We start from the raw sequence: 23,695 nt of genomic DNA on the forward strand, positions 1-23,695 counted from the left end.
TATGTATAAGAAGTTGGGTTTTCCAATTTTTATATACCTATATTTATTACGCAGCATGGCGTTTACTATTTGTTTTTAATCAATTTTGTTAATACCTCTTACTATTTCGTATACCTCGTACGTCCAATGGCCAGACGATTTCTATGAAAACTTTCATCGATATTCCATCTGTAAAACAGATACGAAACGTGGGCGTAAATTAAAGACAAACAAGTTAAATTCACATCCTACGATCCGTTTTGTGGTCCTTCAAATAACATTGGGTTTATATTGCATACTGCGAAGTACGATCAATTATGGAGTAAAAGATATCTAATGTAAACCCGTCTTTAACCGACTTCAAAAAAAGGAGGAGGTTATCAATTCGGCCGCTATGTTTTTTTTATGTATGTACACCGATTACTCCGAGGTTTCTGAACCGATTTACGTGATTCTTTTTTTGTTCGATGCGGGATGGTGTCGAATTGGTCCCATAAAAATTTTATTCAGATAGGCCTAGTAGTTTTTATTTTATGAGCATTTTTGCAAGTTTGAAGTCGGTTGTTTTTAACGCAGTTATCACTTGTTAATAATGTCTTTGTTTCGGTGTAGGTACTTATCTGATGATTTTTCGTACGTAATATTAAAAATATATTTAGTGTATTTAGCATGCAAACATACATTTTCATGAATATACTTATTACTTACAAAAGATATTCGCATGTAAAAAAAAATCTCTAGAAATAAATATCTAGTAGGTAGGTAGAACGAGTAGGTAATCGCTAAATTAACTGTTATACTTCTTTGGAATGTAACCTTCAGTTACAAGTTCTGGTTTATTAATCTACATTAAAAAATGTTCACATTTCTTAGTGCACTATAAATTATAATATTATTATCGCTCCATTTTGTTTCATCGCAACTTTGCCTAAGAGCATAATAAAGTAATCATAGTTTATGTGCTCAAAAGATAAGTGAGCTTTTCTTATAAATCTCTCTTATAATATTATAAAATAAGGGAATCCATTTTAATTTTTCAAATCTACGGTGAAAAACAAACTTTCCGTACTATTTTTTCTGCAGTTTATTATATTGGTAATAAAATACTTGCCATTTAAAATAGGGAATTGGGTAGAGCAGTGACATTTTAAAGGGGATTTTTGTATCGCTCGATACAAAAATCCCCTTTAAAATGTCAATATCGATTTTTGGTCATTCCAATTTGTCTGACTGATTAAATATAATTTTGTAATAGTTATGTTGATAACATATTTAAAAAATCAGACATTAAAAAATAAGTAAAGTTCATTTATGTTTGGTGGAGCTTTAAAGCGTCTGACAAAAGTTTTGGTCCATGAAAAGTGTCTGATACTTGCGATACCATTTGAGAATGATATTCTATAAAATATATCTAAAAATCAGCCATCTAAATTTAAGTAAAGTAACTCTTATTTTTAGTCACCTTTCTCATCTGGTACCTGCCCAGGTGTCACTGGGCAAACTTCACAAACACGCAAGTATACAAAGTACATGAGACACTACAGAGAACTTAAAGTTTCATCTTTTAGAAAATAAGTTATGTCTTATCGCTCTGGGATCTTGGACTATAGACAATAAACAATGAATTAAAATTTTAACAGACACTAGTAGGAGAATTCAATGATAGTAAAATAAATAATAATATAATAAAAATAAATATAATTTGAAAAATAACACATTTTATTTAGATAATAATAAAGATAAAAATCTAAATTTAAAATCATGATACCTATGTCCTATTATGTTTAAACAAATTTAATACCTATGAGAAATTAAACTCAAGATTCACAACGTTATTTCTGTATTTCGCGCGCAAAATTACAAAGAAAACTACTATAGTTCAGGATACATCGCCCATTTTTGCAAGTGACTACTATCAAGCTAATTTTCCGTTTGTAGCTTTATTTTGATGAGACGCCCAATAATTTCGTGTACGAAAGTCTCGATTGTGGTAGCTAACAGAGATAACAAGGATAAAAAATTTTGATTTGATGGTTCTCAAATATTTATTACTAACTGATTTTTTTTTTTGTTCAATCTCAAGATAATTACCTTTAATTATTCGAAAAAATATTTGTCCTACAAAATCTATGGTTTGTTCAAAGAGTCCCCCTTTCCAAAGTGTATCGATAACGAGGTCATCATAAATGATTACTAACAAGCTGATTTTTTTGTTTTCACTTAGTTAATGTTTATGTAATTCAACAGACATATTGTCCTACAAATTGCGTAATAAATATTTGAGAACCATCAAATCAAAATTTTTTATCCTTGTTATCTCTGTTAGCTACCACAATCGAGAGTTTCGTACACGAAATTATTCGGTGTCTCATCAAAATAAAGCTACAAACGGAAAATCAGCTTGATAGTAGTCACTTGCAAAAATGGGCGATGTATCCTGAACTATTATAATGTTGCAACGCTATCGTACTTTTTCAACAGATAATAAAGAATATTCATTCATTACTTCACACAATGCACGGTCAACATATATTACTATGTAACAGGGAACTCTGAAGTAGCCATTACAGACTCTATTATAGTTCAGGAATTGTTTTATTACAGTGAATTCGGATCTTTATTGCCATACTAAAAGTTATACAACTTTGTATGATAATAGATTTAGGTAGTTGACATTTTATTTATATTTTCCAGAGCTGCTGAAAAAATAATTATACAAAATAATTTTAATGCTGTATTTCTGCAAAATTGCAATTAAGGGGATAAAATCTACACTAACATTAGGAAAACTTTGTTTGATTGTAATGAATAGGCTCATAAACTACTCGAGCGATTTTGATGAAATTTGGCACAGACAATCTTTAGACCCTGAGAAAGAATATAGGCTACCTTTTATTGCGAAATATGTACCACGGGCGAAGCCGGGGTGGCCCGCTAGTATATAATAAATATTAAAAGCTAATTTGAATTTAACAACGATAATCCAACCAATGATTTATTAGAATAACAATTTTAGCACATTATTTCAGCGCAGTGATGATGGATGTAAGACAGTCAGTAGAGATTTTAGATTGATTACATTTTATAAAAATTAATAAAATTCTAACTAAAAACTCATAATAAAAGGATTTTCAAATTTGTTCAAGGATTTTTACAGATCGTAAACTTTGTTAAACATTCTTCTTGACCTTTTTTCCTAGAAAACGGCATTAAATTAACCGGAACTAGAGAACGATCATATTTTTTCAGTCTAACCATTTTACTTTTTAATACAATTGAATCGAACTATTCCAACGGTTGTAGGACACGATAAAATGGAGCGGGACCAAGTCTTAATTTAAAAGTTTTCATTCAAGTTACACTTTGAAGGCATCGTCATTAAGGCTAACGAGGGATTCGCTCTATTCTAAAAATGAGCCCTTTTATGGAATTTTATTGACATTCTGATTTATCATCACGCATGAAATAAATTCATACACGTAAGTGTATTTGGCGGTCTTATCACTTAGTAGTGATCTCTTCCAGGCAACCAGAACAGAAGGTAATCAGCTCAATGAAGTTTGCTGTTGCTTCTTGCTTTTATTTTTATACTCGTATATCCTTTTCATTTTGTTATTAATTTAATAATGAATTTGCCATCATAATATTTTGTATACTCAGAACTGTTAAAATGTGAACATAATAAAACCATCATTGCATAAATACTAGGATTTATTAGGATACAACTTACTTATACACTACTAGCTTTCCACCCGCGGCTTCACCCGCGCAGTCAAATAAAATTTCGCATATTTCCCGTTCCCGTGGGATTTCCGGGTTAAAACATATCCCATGGCCTGGGGTAAAAGTACCCTATGTCCGTTCTCGAGTATCAAAATATCTCTATACCAATTTATGCAAATTGGTTCAGTTGTTAAGGCGTGATTGAGTAACAGACATACAGACAGAGCTACTTTCGCATTTATAATAATATTAGTATGGTACAATTACATTCTTAAATTATTCTTAGCTTATCACAACATTGTTTAATTTAATTTATCAAACTAATGAAAATCCGATGAATCATAAAAAGCAGGTTAATAGAAATCGATTTGTGCAAATATCATTCGATAGAGGTAGATAAAATAAAATACTGATTTATTTATTATTATATTTTTATTAGATCTAAATTTCGCTTGAACTGCGCCGTATTTTTTCGGCTGCATTAAATTCTTATAGTTGATAAAAATCGTTAGTTTTTGATTACACTTTTTTGAAATATTATGTTTTTACATTGTAATTTCCCTTGAAAAATAGTAATATGAAATGTAAAGGGAAAGTAAGTATGTTAACTGAACTGGCTTATAGATTTTACAATATACACACAGCCTTCTATGTACTTCTACCAAAAAAATAAAGTGTTCTTAGCGCTTTCAATCACGTCTATCACCACTGCTTATTCTTATAAGTAAATTACCAACGAGCGATATCTTCATGATAGTCTGCTTTAATCATATCTGCTCCCATTTCTCCAATCATAATGGTTGGACCATTTGTATTGCCACTGGTTAGACCGGGCATCACACTAGCATCTATTACACGCAAACCACGCACACCATGCACTCTCAGGTAATTATCAACAACTGAATCAGACGGATCTGGTCCCATCTTTGCAGTCCCCACGGGATGGTACAAAGTTAACAACATACTATTCGCGTAGCATTTCCAATACGGATCACTTTGAAAGTCAAATTCCTCACACTCAGGCAAGTTTATTTTGTGTACGAACGCGTTTATTGATCGGAAATATTGCGAATTAATAATCTTTGTTAACATGTGTATACTATCTGCAATAGCTTGCAAATCTCGCGGATCATTAAAATAATTTGCATCTATAATAGGATCATAGTTGGGGTGACTCGTGTTGAGATAAATTGATCCCTTCGAAAATGGATGTAACAAGTGCACCGTAAATAAGTACATTGCCTTTTTCGAATTAAATTCTATTATTGATCGCTGTACGGATCGACTGTACGACATGAAGCGCTTATTTGAATTTTGTGTTGTATTTTTAAAAAGTAACACAAAATGGCTCTGAAATTCAGGCATGGACATATTATCATACCGAGAAAAGAATGCCGTTATATCAGAAAAACTGACTTGACCCAAATAACCGGAGCCATCCACAAGATATCTTATTTCTTCATAACGTCTTTGTGCTTCATCTAATGTTCCAGGTTCATCCCCATAAATAAAAATAGGAACCATATTATGATCTTGTAAGTTTTGTCCAACTGGTAGATCTTTTCTGCACAGAATCCCTTTTGACGTTAAATGTTTCTGAGGGCCTATTCCAGATAGCATTAGCAACTTTGGAGTATTTATCGTACCAGTACTTACAATTACTTCTTTTGATGCTAAATACGTCATAATCTTTCCATTTATTTCTACTTCTACGCCGTATGCTACTGAACTATCATTTATCAATATCCTATTTACTAGTGCATTTGTGATAATTTTCAAGTTTTCCCTGCCTCTAACAGATTTTAGATAAGTTTCGTAAGTGCTTTGCCTGCGACCGCTAGAGACAGTTGCAGTGTATATTCCAGCATATCCCTTACCCTGAACATCTAACACTGTATTTATATCATTAACTTTACGTACTCCTAACTCATCAAATGCGTTCAGTACACAGTTTGTATATTTCCTATAGGTGCTATTATAATTATCTATTATAAGTGGTCCGTGGTGTCCGTAAATTTCATTAGATAAATGATCATTTAATAGTCTCTTGGATTGTAAACTTTCCGCTTTCCTAAAGTATTTCGTAACATTGTTCCAATTCCAACTAGGATTCCCAGCTTCTACCCATTTTTGATAATCATCTGGTCTTCCTCTTATGTAGATCATTCCATTTATTGAACTGCAACCACCAAGCATTTTCCCTCGAGGCCAAGGTATTTTTCTTTTTGAACCACCACATTCAGACGGAGCAATGTGCTCGGTATAATAGTTCCAATCATATTTTGTTTCCAGTAAGGTTACGTCCAGATTTGGTATCTATAAAACATTAGAAAAATAAGTATTAAGTTAATGTCTCTATGTGGTAGACACGAAGGCATGGAACGAATGCAAAAAAATACTTACACTTGATTCAATAGGTGGCGCAGGTCCGGCCTCGAGGAGTAGAATTTTCCAATGTTTGACTTCACTCAATCGATTTGCTACTACGCTTCCAGCTGAACCCCCACCCACTATTATGAAGTCAAACATGAGATCATCTGGAATAATAAATTACTCTATAATATTATGTTATTCAGGAATTGTTATTCCTTTTAAAACGACTGTTTTTTTATCATACGTGATCTTAACTCTTATTTTTAACTCTGGAGAGTTTGAACATCCTTCAAGATATAGATTATCAAAAAACATTATAAATGAAGAGAAATGTCTAAAAAAAATTTAAATTATAAAGCTTACTGTCTACGACATCGGATCTGAACTCAGGATACGAAAGACATTGCGATGCTGCGAAGAAGTTGAACGCGGTTGCGAATATTTGCGGCGCTGCACCGGTCGTTGCAGTTATGTCATGTGAACTGGAAAATTAAAGAAAAACAAATCAAATTAATCATTATTCAAACAGCTTCTCCTTCTAGCTATCCTTAGAGCAATATGCTTTTGTAAAGGTTCCCATTACTGAGTATCATCATCATCAGCATCAATACCACCTCAATTACCATCATGTTCCGAATAATTATAAGATACATTTATTTTCTATTCCTTTCATAGTTAAGACCAACCATCACGATCAAAATTATGAATAGTAGATGTCACATTACATGGTGGGATGTCTTAGCCGATTGAATTAATGATGTGAATTATGTGTAATTTTTGCATGCTCGAGTAAATGCAAAAAATGAAGTTGGCATTTTTTTTTAGGTAATTAGATAAATAACCTTCTGTCTATATATCCTCAATTAAGATTAATGATAATAATGACTCCGAAGAGTAGCTCGGCGGAATAGGCTTGTCAGAAATTTTAATAAATTGCATCTTTTTTAACTTCCTATTTTGTTACTTTTTATTAGAATTAAGTGAAGTCCCATGTCCCCGTAGTGGGGTAAGGGGCAGATGCATTATGCATACATCTGATTCACTGATTGATTGTTCTTTAGGGACAAGTAGGTGATCAGCCTTCTGTGCCCTACCAGACCGAGACATTTTTTTTTTCATCGTCTCCACCGGGAATCGAACCCAGGACGCCTCGGTTCTACGCTCACGCGTCAACCACTGTACCAAGGAGGCGGTTTTATTAGAATTACAATACAATAAATAGTTAGGTACTATTCATATAAAATAACGTTTTGGACATCCAAATGATATGCAATAGATTAATGCATAGTATTTAAAGATACTTAGGTAAACAAAGATTCGAAGCGTTCAAAAAGTATAAACATGAAAAATATGTAGTACTTAATCCTATCCTAATAATTAATTATAGGTACCTATTATAAAAGTAAAAAGTTTGTAAGAATGTGTGTAAGTAGGTAGGTATGTAGTTTTGTAACTCACGAAAACCACTTAATGTATTGTAATGATACTTTGCAGTCATGTAAATCATGTATCAGAAGAACACATAAACTATAGAAATATTTTCGTTCCAGTGCGATTTCCTGTATAATGAAAAAAAAAATATGGCCCCAACAGGACCACCCTACAATTCGGGCACGGCTAGTTGACATTTAAGACATTATCCAAAATAACTCACCATTGCATTTTGCTTCCTTTCAATAACAAACAACCTTAATAATTAACTATAGCATTATATAAATAAAACAACAGAGTATCAAAAGACAAAAACGCTATAAAAATAAATAAAAACTTCAGAATAATAAAAGAAAAACACGCTTTAAAACACAACTAAGACGGAATAACGCAGATCGCATGTGTAGCGCAAAGGAAACCACAAATTAGACTATTATATGTACTCTGACTTTCAATAAACTGACCTCTAATATAATGAGCCGATAGATGTTAATGAATCTGATATAATCGCACGAAAAATATAAATGCATTTTATTCGTATAAATTAAGTAACACCTGCCAAGGATAATAAATCTTTTCTTCTTTTTATGCATAAAAACTTTATATTGTTAATTTTAAATGATTTTTATTTAAATTTAATTAAATTCTCAAAAGTATATGTATGTTTGTACGGATATTCCTAGACAACAGAGGTGGACAGATCGGGATGAATATAGACATTGTTAACGTTAGTCTATAGGATATGGGTTAATCTTTGTAGCTAAAACTAATATCAAACAGGCTGCACTGGGACACACACAGGATTCTCAATAAAAAGTACAATTTTACAATTACAATTAAATTATATTGGCAATAACCGAGAGACGACTCCTTATCATAATAATAGTAGGTATATACTTAAATAGAAATATAGATAAATAAAAGAATGGTTTAAAATTTTATTCGTTTTTTATTTGATACGAAAAAGGGAAAACATGTTTTCTTAATTTAAAAGCGCTATGAAGTATTCAAGGAATTAACGTGGGTATTTCCTTCGTTAGACTAAGTAGATAATTTAATATTATAAATCCAACATAATTTGTTAATAATCCGACACATATTATGACGGAAGCAAAAAGTATTTTAAAGATAGGTAGTAAAATATAGATTAGATTACAATATAGTATTAGATTTTGTAGAGTCAAACGGTGCATTAAGATCAAACGAGCGAATGCTCATTCTCTCCACTATGTCAAATTATTTTTATAGAGTAAACAGGTATAGAGCATTCTTTTGTTGTTCAAGTGCATTCGAAAAAATTCAATGCAATGTTCTAATACTGAATAACACTGAATACGAGTGTCCGTTTACAATAAAAGATGACGAAAGAATGCTCTTGCTCTAACTCTAGTTCTATGTTCGTTTGGTCTAAATGCACCGAAAAATATAGTCGATGATCCCTCTGTCATCCAACAGAAGACACAGAAAGTACTGAATAAAGGAAAGGAATGCTATTGAAATGAGGAAATAATGGAATCCTTGACGGATTGGAAATAAGTACAAAAATATAGCAAGACCCGGCTCTGTCGGATTTAATACGGGGAAAAATTAATACAGCGTACCTTACTGGGATATCTAAACTACTACTATAATCTAAGTTTGTATGCTGGAATGCGCTAATCTCGGGAAATATTTCACTGTTAGATAGTCCACTGAGGAAGGCTGGCTATGTATGTATCATCAAGCTTAGACTAATAGGAGGGGAGTAATGCGGGTAAAACTGCGGAGTAAAAGATATTTTCAAATCGGTCAAATAGGTAAAAAACTATCTTCTTTATAATATATAGTTCAGGATACATCGCCCATTTTTGCAAGTGACTACTATCAAGCTAATTTTCCGTTTGTAGCTTTATTTTGATGAGACGCCCAATAATTTCGTGTACGAAAGTCTCGATTGTGGTAGCTAACAGAGATATAACAAGGATAAAAACTTTTGATTTGATGGTTCTCAAATATTTATATATTTATATAGCGCGCTCGCCTGGCGCGTCAGCTCCGCCACCTGGCGTGCCAACTCGTCCATAGGTGATGAAGGTGAAGATGCTGAAGCTGCCGCAACATGAGTGGTAGGAGCCGCGATGTCATTTACACGATCAGCTAACTCGGCCAGAGCGTCCAGGGGTAGCGTAGGCTGTGACGCCACGATCGGCTGCAATCCGGCAGGTAACCGGCTGGTCCAGATTGTTTTCAAAAAATCTTCTGGGATTTCGGGACCAGCCAGGTGCTGCAAATGCCTTAGAAATTGGGACGGCTTGCGTAGTCCCAGCTGCTCGTGCATCAACAGCTGTTTCACTTTATTTTCTCTGGATACGGACAATCTTTTTATTAACTCTGATTTCAATTTATTATAATCAGCGGGGCCGGTAAGGATGTCTTCGACCTCAGCCGCATACTGCCGGTCCAATGTGGCCAATATGTGATAAAATTTTGTAGTATTGTCAGTTATGTTCATTATAGCGAATTGTCCTTCAACTTGTGCAAACCATATTGCAGGTTTTTCAGGCCAGAAAGGTGGGATCCTTAAATTAACGGATGGTTGCTGGGCGAGCAACACGTGCGACGGTCGTTCCGCCATTTTGACGCACCTTCGCGCTTGAGTATTTACTCGATCAGCGTTGTCGGAATCGCTTGCACTAGACATAGTTCGTATATATATAGTGTTCAGAGGGGTCACCAGTTTGTGGGGTGCGTGATAATGGATAGGTATTAATTACACTAGCTACAGTACCTTTTGTGATGCACAAATAACCACACACTCACAGTTTTAACGTTTATTACTCCACATAGAAGGAGAGAGACAATTATCAGATACAAGCAACACTTTGGACATGAAAATACAAGAACAAAAAAGACACTGACTAGATGCGCATTCGGTAACTAAGATCGAACTAGTTAATTTTACAATGAAGAAACTAGATGCAAAGTATTACGATCTACCCGCTGGATCCGTGATAATTTAGTCGCGGCACGCATACTACGCAAATACCGCGACTATGTCATAAAATAATAAATATTATAATTATTTTGTATGAGTGTAATGTATGTCTGTATTTCTTGTGTTTTTGTGTAATGAATGTTTGTGTTATACTTAAATACGAATATAAATATGAAATAAAATATTTAAATACTTGTTGTGTGTAATAAATACGTATGATAAAATACATACACTAAAATATTGTGTGTTAGCCACATCCATATTTTTAATCGACTTCAAAAAAAGGAGGAGGTTAATTCCTCCGGTATGTTTTTTTATGTATGTACATCGATTACTCCGAGGTTTCTGAACCGATTTACGTGATTCTTTTTTTGTTCGATGCGGGATGGTCGAAATGGTCCCATAAAAATTGTATTCGGATAGGCCCAGTAGTTTTTATTTTATGAGCATTTTTGTCTGTATTTGTAAATGTTGCAAGTGCAAGTTTGAAGTCGGTTGTTTTTAACGCAGTTATCACTTGTTTGTATCCGTATTTTTATTACTAAGCTATAAAAAAAAATTTTACTTTAATAAAATATTTATTTTTCATAACAAGACTGTATATTCCAATAAGTAGAATTCCATGAAACTTTAACAATTGTGTATGTTATTTATTTGGTTTTCTATATAAATAGTTTGTATATATTTTGAAAAACCATTTTTACACAGAATATAATAACTTGGAAATTCATTGGAATGAAATACCTGGAATACGTATAAATCCGGTATTTTTCAACATAACATACTATAATTTCATACCAAATTTTTAACATTCACATCAAAAGATTCACTTATAGCGACGGAAAATAAAATTCCTTGTGAATTAAGAAATAACTTAATAATTATAAAAAGCATTTTTAATTTAATAACAGAATCCTTGTCATTCTATATTTTTCATAATTTTAACATCATGCAATCAAAAATATAAAATTAGAATTTTTACACAAGGGCATTTTATCCGACAGCACTCGGCTGTTAAATCTTGACAAAATAAAATAGCGTCTTTGCTTTCGCTACGTAATCAAAGAGATGTTCCTTTGGCAGAATAACAAATATTTACTTGCCCCTCAAAAATCCATATAGCCTCTTCTTCGAGTTCATATTACTGTTATGACGCTATTACAGGAAGTACTTTGGTTAGTTAGAACTTTTATATTATTATTATACCTATGTAAATGTTTATTTATTCTGTGAACGCGTTTGTTATCAACCCTTTGTAATTCTGTCAACATTTATCTTAAATTATATGTGTATAACTTGGTGTATAATATATGTACACAGATAATATATTATTACGCAACCCTTTAATATTTTCAATTAACTAAATAACTCAAGTAAATGCTACACATTTAATACTGATAGGTAGTTATTAATACAGAGCTCAAAATATTGCTCAAATAGACGGAGCATTTAATGCTCCTTCTATACAATATACACAATACATTCACACACATACACGCGCACACACGCATACATAAAAGATTACGTCCCACAACGTTCCACCCAATCGATACAGAACGCTCAGAAAATTTCCAAAACGCGAAATAAAGTTTTATTTACCAATACAAAGTTTAATATCCACCTCTTGAAAAGTAAACTCGTTAAAACGTTTCGGATTTCCACTGCGGACTATAATTTTACCGACATCGCCGTAAATGCTAACGAACTTCAACAAAAACGGTGAATTATATGGACGATTTCAACTGTGGAGAGTAAAAACAATGTAAAAAGATGAAATCGAAGTGCCATTAATTTATGACTCTCTAGTCAGTATTTTGCATGTCTAGTCTGGGATTGTGAGCGGAATATTGGATGGTCGAGCGTGTACATTTATCTTTGTTATAGATAACACTGTTACAGGAGTTATTGCTATTTTTATTCAATTTTATGGGTTAGAATAACTTTTTAACTCCCAAGAAAATAAGGGGTATATGATACGTTTAACATCAACTATGGAGCTGTATTTGTGTATGATTTTGTAGCATTGAAGCCCAGGTATAAATATACCTTTTTTAATCTGTATTATACGTAGAAATGAAGTGGAGGCTATAGTAGAGAAGATATTCAAGTCCCACTTAAACCTAAATGCTATCATTTTTTTATCATATTATCATCGACATGAAGGGATTTCATACCAATGTTTCAAAGCTCAGAAATAATTTAATATCTTGGTGTGAGTAAAGTTTTCTTCACGACTCAATTTCAAGTGTTTTATTACGACTACAGAATTACAAATACACCTATATTATGAATTCTTCTATATTTTCTATTCAAATACAGTTCTCGTAAAAAATGTGCGCTTATAATATGAACAATAAAACAGATTCACAGAAAATTGCCTTCATATGTTGCTTGAATAATACTGCTTAAAATATGAAATCCTTTTGGATTTTAAATTTTAAATCGCCGATGTTTAATATTACACTGAGGAGTTTAGTCTTTACACGAGGCTTAGAAGGGATTTATTAATGAAAGAATATATTAATAATGTAACATAAACTGATGGAATATACGAATAAAACCTATAGTTTTTTTGGGGTTTTTTTTTCCTTCATAAATCATAAGTATGTATAGTAGGGTGTTGTGCAGAAAATTTACATGAATAAAAAGGTTTTTTGTTTATGTATGAATATTATTTATATTAAACTCCTTACACCGTGTAATTTAATAGAAACATAAACTCTTTAAGTAGTAAGACTCTAAAAGACTATTATCACATTAAAGGTGACTCTATAACGTTATTCAATAGTTCAGAACACCAAAAAAGGCCCACAGATTTAACACGTCCGCTGTCACGTCCACATTCGATCGAAAATAAAAGCAATAACGTTTATTCCTAACATTTATTAGCGGCGTTTCGTTAATTTGTTTGTGGTGTACAGTAAAACGGTTTACGATGGCCATGCGATCGGTTAACGATGCCTTCGGGAGCCCAGTAATAGGAAATGTGATGCTCCTGAATGATTGTTTAGATTTATGCTTATAAAGTTTTGTTGGCCTCGTTTGGGACTGAGTGTGAAAGAGATGTGGACTTGATATGGACGTAAAACTATCGCCGTTTTATTACAAAACACGGACTCACTAAAATCCGGGTCTAAAACATATTATTAAAACCATGGTCTATGTCTTATTACAAGACATATTTTAGTGATAAACCATAGACAAGGACAATAGATAAGTTAAAACCTCTGTATTAAAGTTAAACCATAACTTTAAAGTCTGGGTTTAATCTAGCACTACTTCAGTATATGTTGATAGATACGCATACGATGCTCGTTTGTGGTTAGACTGTTAATATCATGGTAATTTAAAGTTATCTCCTAAATAATTAAAGTAAGTATTGAAATAAACATTCATAAATCATTTATTCAACATTCATGAACATAATTTTTTACCATTCTATTTTTAGAAACGAAAAATAAACAAGAGAGAGTACAAAGTAATTTTTTAAAATAATAATTCTATGTGTAAGATGATAATTATGATAACCAATGATAAAATCACATATCACACGATACAAAACTTAAAACGAATCTTCCTTGCTCAACCCTTGATCAAGCTAGAAAAATATTTTCAAAAGGACATTCGAGAATGTTCCAAACACGCTTAAATTATTTTAACAAAGTTGAATTGTTTTCACGAGTTTCGTTTGTATGGATGTAATATTCACAACACCTGATACAGAATAAACAAAGCTGTGTGTTTAGTTACCTTCGGGCTGTAAGGAAAATATTTTAACGGGCTGAACAACAAACACTTTGCTTTACAGCAAACTCTTCTTAAAAGGCAAACTCAATTTCATAAGAAATACACGCATTATTTAACAGACTGCCATTTCACGTCTTCGCGCTCATATTTTCAAATGTAAACGAATTCATACGGGAAAAATGTTTCTTTTATTAGATTTATCCTGTAATGGTTACTTAGTTTAAAAAAATATCATTTGAATAACATATTATCAAGCTGTTCAAGGAAAGGATTTGATTTTCAAGCGTCTTAAGTCTTATTGTCATTTTTAAGCTATGATGAATGTTTTTGGCCAAAGCTCCCTTTATCAATAGTCCGATGGGACTGATAATGAAAATTCAATGAAAATAAGAGAGATATTGTTAAAGATTAGGTGCAAGACCTAAACAGGAGGCTAAGGTGCTTTTAAGGAAGGGGGTATTCGAACGTAGGCAACTTCCTTACTTTGATATTGAATAGTCTATTAATATTATGCTATCTCTAAAATGTAAGCTGTGCTCTCTAAGTTGAAACTTAAACCGATTGCTGCTTCGAACCTGTGGCTTAATTATTTTCTAAATGAATTACAATTTTCTAAACACGTAATAAATTCAATTATGTTTTTACGGCAATTGTTTATATTATATTGCAAATCCGTGTAATAATATGTTAAAACAAGTTGGAAACTAAAATTAAAATCAACCTAATGTTTTGTAGAAAGTAACATCGAAACATAAACTTTTACATTTACATTTTAAGCAGGCTTTCAGAAAAGATTTTGTTTGTTATTATAAAATATTCACATGTATAAAGGTGAAGTAGTTTTGTTTATTTTTGTAGCTGAAGTCTTTCACGAATCGTAAAATAATGACCAATTTATTGAAAAACATTTCTAAATTGGATCTAACGAACACTCAAAATGATTAAATCATTTTTGTATATTTTTAATTAATAAATATGGAAACGAACGCACGAAAAAAGAGAGTCAAGCGCTCTCGACCTGAAAAACATTGTCACTCTTTATGGAAATCTGCTAATGAAATGACATGGTGTATAATTTTATTTGTTGTAATGAATAAAAAATGAGTCAACCGCTAGAACTCCGTTTACATAATCAGTCGTAAAATATTAAACGTTTTTATATTTTTCGCTGTAAATAACGCTGGTGGCATTTTAGACGTCTAGGAGAGATCACTAACCGTTTTATCATTTCAAGTGACTGATAGTATGAAATATAAATTATTTGATATTTGAACATTTTATTTGCAATAATTTTAAGAGTTCTATCATTAGCACTAATAGAAAAGCATCTACCCACATTCGAGGGCTTCTATTTCTCAAAAAAGAAATAGCCATCTTGTAGAGGTCGTAGTTGTCACTAAAGGTCATCTGACACAACCTTCACCATACGTTTTAACCTCTTAGAAACGAATTCTACAAAACTTTACGCGATAATAATTGCAGACTTCAAGGGTAATATAAGTTTGAATTTCACGTTTTTATTTGTTATATCGAAAAATCGTTACATATTTGCAATGGATAAGCGTTGTAGCTGAAAATAGAGTTGCGGAAAATTCTCTCGAAGCATAATATATTATCATACAGAAGGTACGTCACGGTATAATCAAGCTCCAGGAGCGGGGTACACAGATGCGATAATTTTGAAATCGTTCTTCTGAAGATTAGTCAACAGACGAGAGGATATCATAATATGCTAATTTGAGTCGATTATACCTAGTATTGCATAATTTTTATTTGAATGATACATTTTTTTTACTATTTTTATTCGTAAAATGTTGTGAGATTAATACCCTTATAAATTTGATAAATTTACCGGGTGCTATACTTTACGGGAGTGTACTTGTGACAACTTTGTTATGCGATTAAAGTTTATTGATAAAATTTTAACCATTACCTCGTAAGCATCTGTTGCAAAAGATGGATTCAAAAATCTTTATCTTTGATACCTAATTTAAGTACCCTAATGACGATTTAGGACCGCCAGTGACCGGTCGTACTGGAAATCCATGAGGGAGGCCTTTGTCTAGCAGTGGACGTCCCACGGCTGAAACGAACGAACGAATTACGATTTAACAATGCTAATAAATATATATTTATACAATAATCGATAAAGATAAAGTAAAATTGTAACTTCTGTTTCATTTACTGCGCTTCCCATAAATTCGATTAGAAACTCTAATATTTGCTCACTTTTGAAGAAAAAACCTTTATTTACGTTCTGTGTACTTAAAACCTGTAACGAGAAGTGTTCTTACCAAGAGTGTCGGTTAGTTTTTCTTAAAAGCTCTTGCCGGTTCGACAAACTAGTGAAGAGAATTTTTAACGGCAGTGCAAAGACTGCACTTTTTTATGTAACTGTAATTTATTTTTTATTTAACAAGTACCTAATTATTTCACAAGACAATAATTACAAGATAATTCTTATAAAATAAAATACTTCACTCTGTAGAAAGTTCGAAGTGAAGTGTGGTTCGGAAATACAGTCGAATTAAGAAGAGTCCTTTTTGGAAGTCGATTCGATTTTAATTAAATACCTACTTAAATAATGTAATAAAAAGTAAAATTATATGAATTTGATCGCTATGATATTATTACGGGACAACAGTGTTAAGTGATATTCTTTAATCCTTATTTTAAAAGAGCAGACATTCGTCCCAACAATAAATCACTTAGCTCAATATTTTTTATTTTTTTTAATATGATAAAAGCACACTCACCCTAACGGTCCAGTAACATCATTTTAATGAGACCTAACGATTCAAGGGTAAGTACCGTAAAATAGGATATTTACTACTATACTAATATTATAAAGCTATAGAGTTTGTTTGAATGCGCTAATCTCAGGAACTACTATTTGAATTATGAAAAATATTTCGGTGATAAATAGGCCATTTATTGAGGAATGAGGATTGAAGACCAACAGGAGCGGAGCAATGCGGTTGAAGCCGCGGGGAACAGCTAGTAATATATAAAGTATATACTTATCTTTACTCATATCATGAAGCTGAAGAGTTTGTTTGTTTGTTTGTTTGAACGCGGTAATCTCTAGAACGACTGGTTCGATTTGATAAAATCTTTCGGTATTGAATAGCCCATTTATCGAGGAAGTATATAGGCTATATAATATCATAACGCTAAGGCATACAGGAGCGGAGTACTGCGGGTAAAACCGCGGGGCACAACTACTTAGTTAAAACTATACCGTCATTTCATTATTTTAAAAGCGGTCAATAGTTCACATTACCGACTATAATAGCGCCCGTAACCACTTCTCTTCTGTCATTAAAACTAATTGGTTGTCATTTATATAGGAGACGCGATTACTCTTTGTGGAAATAGCGTTAGTGCTAAGACAATCCACAATTTTTAATTGCTGTTCTAAGAAATTACAAGCATTTTTCAAATTCAAGACAGCGTTAGGAATTTAATGAATTCAATTTGTTATTTTAAAATAAATTACTTAAATGTTTTGATTTAAAAATACTTACCTAAGCATTATTTTAAAATTGAATTTTAAATAGTTATAGTCTTTTTAAAGAAGGCATTAAAAAATACACAATGTACATTACCCACTACAAGCTCTACGCACTACGAGTGATCATAATAATGTATTTTTCTGGTCCATAAGCCATAATTTTCGTGATCCAAACAAAAACTTTCGCATTTATAATATTAGTATAGAAACAAACAATCACAATTAATGAATTAATTTATGTTTATGTTCTCAACTTGATCTTGTATTCCAAGTTTAAGCCTTAAAGTTTGAGATAAAATAAACATTTATATTCTTATTATTGTAACCGTTCTGTAGCTGTGAGTAAAACACGTGTAAATGATATTGAAAAGAAAATATCACCGATTTCTGATCAAGTATCTTATTTATCGAAACTTGTCATTATTATTCAGATTAGATTATTATTAAATAGGTATCATCCAAATTGGCTCAGTGGTTGAGGCGTGATTAAGAGACAAACAGATAGAGCTACCGCATTGATAACATTAGGATTAAACTCTAAAATGAATTAACATCAACACCACAAGTCAGAATGAACTTAAAAGAACGGAAGACAACTTTTAAACCATATCGGAACGCTCAAATTTGGGCATTACGCCAAATGCTGAATAGAAAGCGGTGCGGTCGCATGTCATTGGATAATTCAAGTAACTTGTCATGCATTTCGTGAATATTGCGCTCAGGTGTACGTACGTGTTCAGTGAATTTCTATTTAGGTTCTAGTAAACTTATCATAGTTTATGGTGGGTTGTGAATACAAATCACCGTAATGTTTTTCATGATTTTTACTTTTATTAAATAACTAGCTTTACGCCCGCGGCTTCGCCCGCGTTTTCAGAGAAAACCCCGCATAGTTCCCTTTTCCCTGGGATTTCCGGGATAAAACCTATCCTATCTCTCAAATTGGATCGAACTGCACATGGTGTGCGAATTTTATTATAATCGGTTAAGTGGTTTAGGAGTCCATTGAGGACAAACATTGTGACACGAGATTTATATATATTAAGAAAGATAATGCTTCTTCTTTTGTAGAGCTTTGTATTGATTGTAGAGCTGATCGTTTTACACTCCAAGGTTTGGTTGATGATATGATTAATTAGTCTTTTCAGTCCTAACAGAGATGTATTAGACATACATATAAAATGATATGTATTTAATTAAAGTACTAACGACATACTTCCATAAGGCGGATCGCCACAGATCGAGCGAGCGATCTCCACAGAGGATCCCCACGTATCAGCAATTGCTTGGCGTTTTGCGAGGCTGCTAACTCTGTATTGACCTATATAACAGTAATACGGAGATTTTTAACGCGGTGGATGACACTGTGGCCACCAATGCTCCTCTCACAGTGTCATCCTGCGTATAAGGGTTAATAGCGTAAACGGGCCACCGTCCACAGCCCCTGGTGGCCAGCCACTTGATGCTTTTTTCTATAATATATGTATTTTATATAGACGTACTGCACACGTATAGCCGGGGGCGAACACTCAACAATTAATATCACAAACTTATACTCGAAGGAAAGCTTTTTTGCTTTTACGAAAATCACTCAACACCTAAGGAAGTTTTCAAAGCAATAAATAAATCTTCTACTTAAGTTTTAAAGAATTAAAAATAAACTCTGTTGAATAAAGTGGAAAATCTTAGTCATAACCTGAAAGGATCCTTTATAAAATTCTACGTATTTTTAAGGTATTTTCTACGATATTTTTATACATTCTGATGAATGAGTTATGAAATATTTATTATTTAAAATTGTATAAAAATAAATGACCTACGACTTTAATACGTATATTCAAAAAACCTATTACCTATTATTACCTATTACCCAACAGAGTTATTACCTCCTGTTACTTATTCCATATCAACAAATAATTTTATGAGTAGTTTCAAAAATATACATTTATTATAAGTCATGTTTTATTATATTAAAAATATATCTCTATAATAAACACTCAAATATTTTTTCTTAACGTCATCTTCGCGAGGAAAGCACTACTTTTCCAGACAAGTCGGGTAAAATAATCATTCGACATTGGAATAGAGAGTTATTCCACATAGTACTCGCGAATGATACTTGAAGTTTACATATCTTGTACAACTTGAATAGGTCTAACAAGTTTGGCTCCATAAATTATCAACTATCGAGTGAAACATTTAAGGCAAACATTGGGAGTAACTACGCTCTGGGGAAGTTCATAATTAAACGTTGAATGTCTGACGATATATTAATCGGGATGCGATTATGTATTGATGAATCGTTTACCTGTGATGTTCAGAAATTGCACAGGCTATCTATCAATGGTAGTCTTAAGTCTGCGGCTTCTCTTGCGCAATACTCGGATAAGGCTTAGACTTTTTATTAGATCCGTGCGCGCTTTATACCACTTCTAAAATACATGTAAAGACACATACTACTTCGTTAACATAAAGCTTCATGCACAAAATATGGTTAACTATAATATACAGACGGCTAAGAAGAAAAAAAACTTTATGTAAGGCAACTAAATCGTAGCGATTTTCAAAGATTTTAAGTAGCTCATATCATTACTTTAGTTATGCAACAATTCATTAAATACTTACATACTGACCCAAAGAATAGTCATGAAGCAAATAAAATAAGGTAAGCTTAGTAAAAATATCCAACATGAATCCATGAATAAGATAAATATATTTATTGTATACAAATTATTCTACGGCAAAGCAAATGGTTCAGAATCTTAATATCTTAATCTTAATATATATTATAAAGGCGAAAGTTTGTAAGTAGGTATGGATGTATGGATGTTTGTTACTCTTTCACGTAAAAACTACTGAACCGATTACAATGAAATTTAGCACACATATAGAGGGACAATACATACATTCGTTAAAGTATTTTTTGCAGTGGTTAGTACTACCATTACTACAACTATACTAAATATGGACAAAAAGCTATTCAATTAAAAACTATCATATAAAATACCATCAACCCAACATTTATTATAGATACCATTCAATCAACTGCAAAAAAAGTTACGGAAATCCCTTCAAAGGGAAAAGAAATCGATTTGCCTTTTCAATAGCGGTCTTGCTAAATAAAAAAGACGGACAACAAAGTGAATCTTATAAGTGCTCTATTTATATTTCGTTTTGTAGCAACCCTTAAGTAATGCAGAGAAAATAATTAAGAGACCTTTTCCGTTAATACTTACAGTATACAAGGACAGAAAGTTTTTTTTTTAATTTTATTGAATTCTAGCCATGGAAACTTTTTCATAAAAGAGGGTCACTTACGTTGCGATAACCTGAAAGTAATTAAAACAATTTTACACACGGTACAATTATTTGTGGAGTAATTAGCTCAATTTTGGTTTATACAGATCAGGAATATTAGGTCACCGGCCTACCACAAAATATATTTACCTCGTAAATGAACAGTAATGATAAAATATTTACAATATATAAAGGAATAGCTTTCCTCCCGCGGCTTCGCCCGCGTTTTCAAAGAATAACCCGTTCCCGTAGGATTTCCGGGATAAAACTTATCATATGTCCTTTCTCGGGTATCAAAATATCTCTATACCAAATTTCATGCAAATTGGTTCAGTAGTTAAGGCGTGATTGAGTAACAGACAGACAGACAGAGTTACTTTCGCATTTATAATATTAGTATGGATATATTATTATCATCATGTAACATAATACAACCATAGCCATATACGTTTATCCCATTCACATGATTATTATCCCATAATCCCAGCTAAACATTAATTCATTGGCAAAATAACCAATTAATAATGATATTAATTAATAATTTATTGATAATGAACAATTTATGGGTTAGATACAAACATGTCATATTTGGACCCCGATTTGTCCACCTTCCTTAATAATAACAAAGCTATAGAATAAATGCAATACCTACGATATTTCAAATAACAGTTTCAGAACCATATGTTTTACACACTAGGTATCAACTAGGTATATCACTTAATAGTGGGTTGTTAGTCACCCTTGATGCTATCGATCCTCTTACGTATGACATTACTTTCTCCTCTATTTCAATTTATTTTCTATCTTTTCCAGCTCTCTGGATACCTTATATTATTTACTTTCACAGTGACAGCCAGTCATAATACCCTCTTTATTAGCCTGCCAAAACTCCATAACGAACATATCACTGATGAAACATGAAATGGACTTTATCGTCAAGGGTTAGAGCTCAGTTTTGTATAAGATTACGAGAGTATCTTCTATTGAAGTGTAAATATTCAGCCTTTATGAAATGATAGTAACATCATTGTCGTGTTATCGCCAGTCTTATTGAGTACAATGTATTTTTACAGTCGAGATATACTTTTCATACAATGAGTATAATACGTTAATACCGTTGATCCTTCAATGGCTTTGTAAAAATTATAAAAGACTGTTATTTAGTAAATCTTCTTTACAAAGTGGAGATTATTATCAAATATATCTTTGTAATATTTATCGCATATGTGTGTTATGAAGGTAATAATAGTTACACATAATAAATATTAAAATGATGACTTAATTTTGTACTAAGAAAATTTGCGTCAGATTAATGGCAAAGTATTTAGCACAGCATCACATACATTTTGTTGATCATTTAAAAGTTTTCTGACATGGTTCGTAAATGAATAATGTGACCTTTTAGTATACATTAAACATTTTAGCTAACTTGCATTTCAACGAACTACGTGATATGATTAACTAAAATACTATAATGGGTCAAATTACTTTCGACATTAATGAAATTAAAACAAAATAGTTTACATTTGTTGTAGGTATCCCGCAGCTTTATTCCCGTGGTTCCTGGAAAAAACTACTATAGAGCAGTCTAAACTAGTATCTATACCTATCTGTACCAAATTATATATAGGTATATCTGATTCAGCGGGTTTTGCGTAAAACTGTTATAAATACATATACATTTGCATTATTACAAACTTTTACGTTTCTAGGTATTAGTAATAATTGTAAATATTTATAAATCTGCCTTATCTTAAACTTACTAGAATTCTGTGTAAAAGCTAATTTAACAAAAAAAAATGAATAAAGACTTCGTAGCTTTACTTCATATCTGTTGAACAGTTGTTTATTGATTAAAAATGTCAACCATAATCGCATAACAAAATAATTTCCAACATCGACACAATTCATCAATATAATTCGATTCATAAACATCCCAATCAAACTATTGAAATGATAAATATACGCGAACATTCTACACACGTATGTTATTAATTAAATAATATTCTCGATAGCAGGCAATTTATGTTTGTCCAACTGTTCATACAACTCGAGATTAATTAGGCTTGAGGCAACATGGGATCCTGTTTATGCCGTGTTGAGGGCGTGGTGGCTCCTAGATTGAGCTCATATTTAATGCTCGTCTTTACATTTGATAATAGTTTGATTGGGTGAGATAATTAATGGTTTTGTTTAATTTAAAACAGAAGATAGAACTGAAGAACAACTTATATAATGTCAAGATTTTATACCATAAGCACACCCCGGACACTCCATACAAAATTATCGTTTTGACAGTCACACTGTAGAGACTGCAAATGTGTGTGTTAACGCTTTATGGTTGGCACATTTGTGACTAGCGTAAAAAAAATTCGCGTTTTTCTGATGAAATACATCCGTAAACAGCACAATATCTAACCATTTTCTACGAAAAACGATAATCATAAATCCAAAATAATAAAATTACTTTAAGTCAATTTGATTAATGTTGACAATCTTCGTTGCGTATCATCCTTGCAGACAAATGCGGACCATTTTCAGGCGGATCGTGCGGGGTGAGGTAAGTGTTTAATTTTAACGGGAGGCGGAGAGTGTCCGTTCTGTAGCGTTTAGCTACTATTATGTATTCTGTGCCATAAGTGTATTTAGATAATATT

At 32.3% G+C, this 23,695-nt stretch overlaps 1 protein-coding gene across 1 annotated transcript; it reads right to left on the minus strand.

The window, feature by feature from the left end:
• Positions 1 to 4,115: 4,115 nt before the first annotated feature.
• LOC123695607 (glucose dehydrogenase [FAD, quinone]-like) lies at positions 4,116 to 7,941 on the minus strand. Its single transcript, XM_045641508.1, has 4 exons — positions 7,730 to 7,941; positions 6,439 to 6,557; positions 6,106 to 6,239; positions 4,116 to 6,018 (listed from the first exon to the last, which is right to left on the minus strand). The coding sequence occupies exons 1-4, from the start codon at positions 7,735 to 7,737 to the stop codon at positions 4,432 to 4,434; spliced, it is 1,848 nt and encodes a 615-aa protein (XP_045497464.1). The 5' UTR covers positions 7,738 to 7,941; the 3' UTR covers positions 4,116 to 4,431.
• Between the last annotated feature and the right edge of the window lie 15,754 nt (positions 7,942 to 23,695).

This window comes from Colias croceus, chromosome 11 (assembly GCF_905220415.1).
Source record: "Colias croceus chromosome 11, ilColCroc2.1".
NCBI lineage: Eukaryota > Metazoa > Arthropoda > Insecta > Lepidoptera > Pieridae > Colias > Colias croceus.

Bases quoted from the DNA above. Each gene is read 5' to 3' on its own strand.
- LOC123695607 (XM_045641508.1), bottom strand. The intron at 6,240-6,438 runs GTAAGCTTTATA...TTATTATTCCAG, and splicing joins CAGATCCGATGTCGTAGACA to ATGATCTCATGTTTGACTTC. The intron at 6,019-6,105 runs GTAAGTATTTTT...AATGTTTTATAG, and splicing joins CGCCACCTATTGAATCAAGT to ATACCAAATCTGGACGTAAC.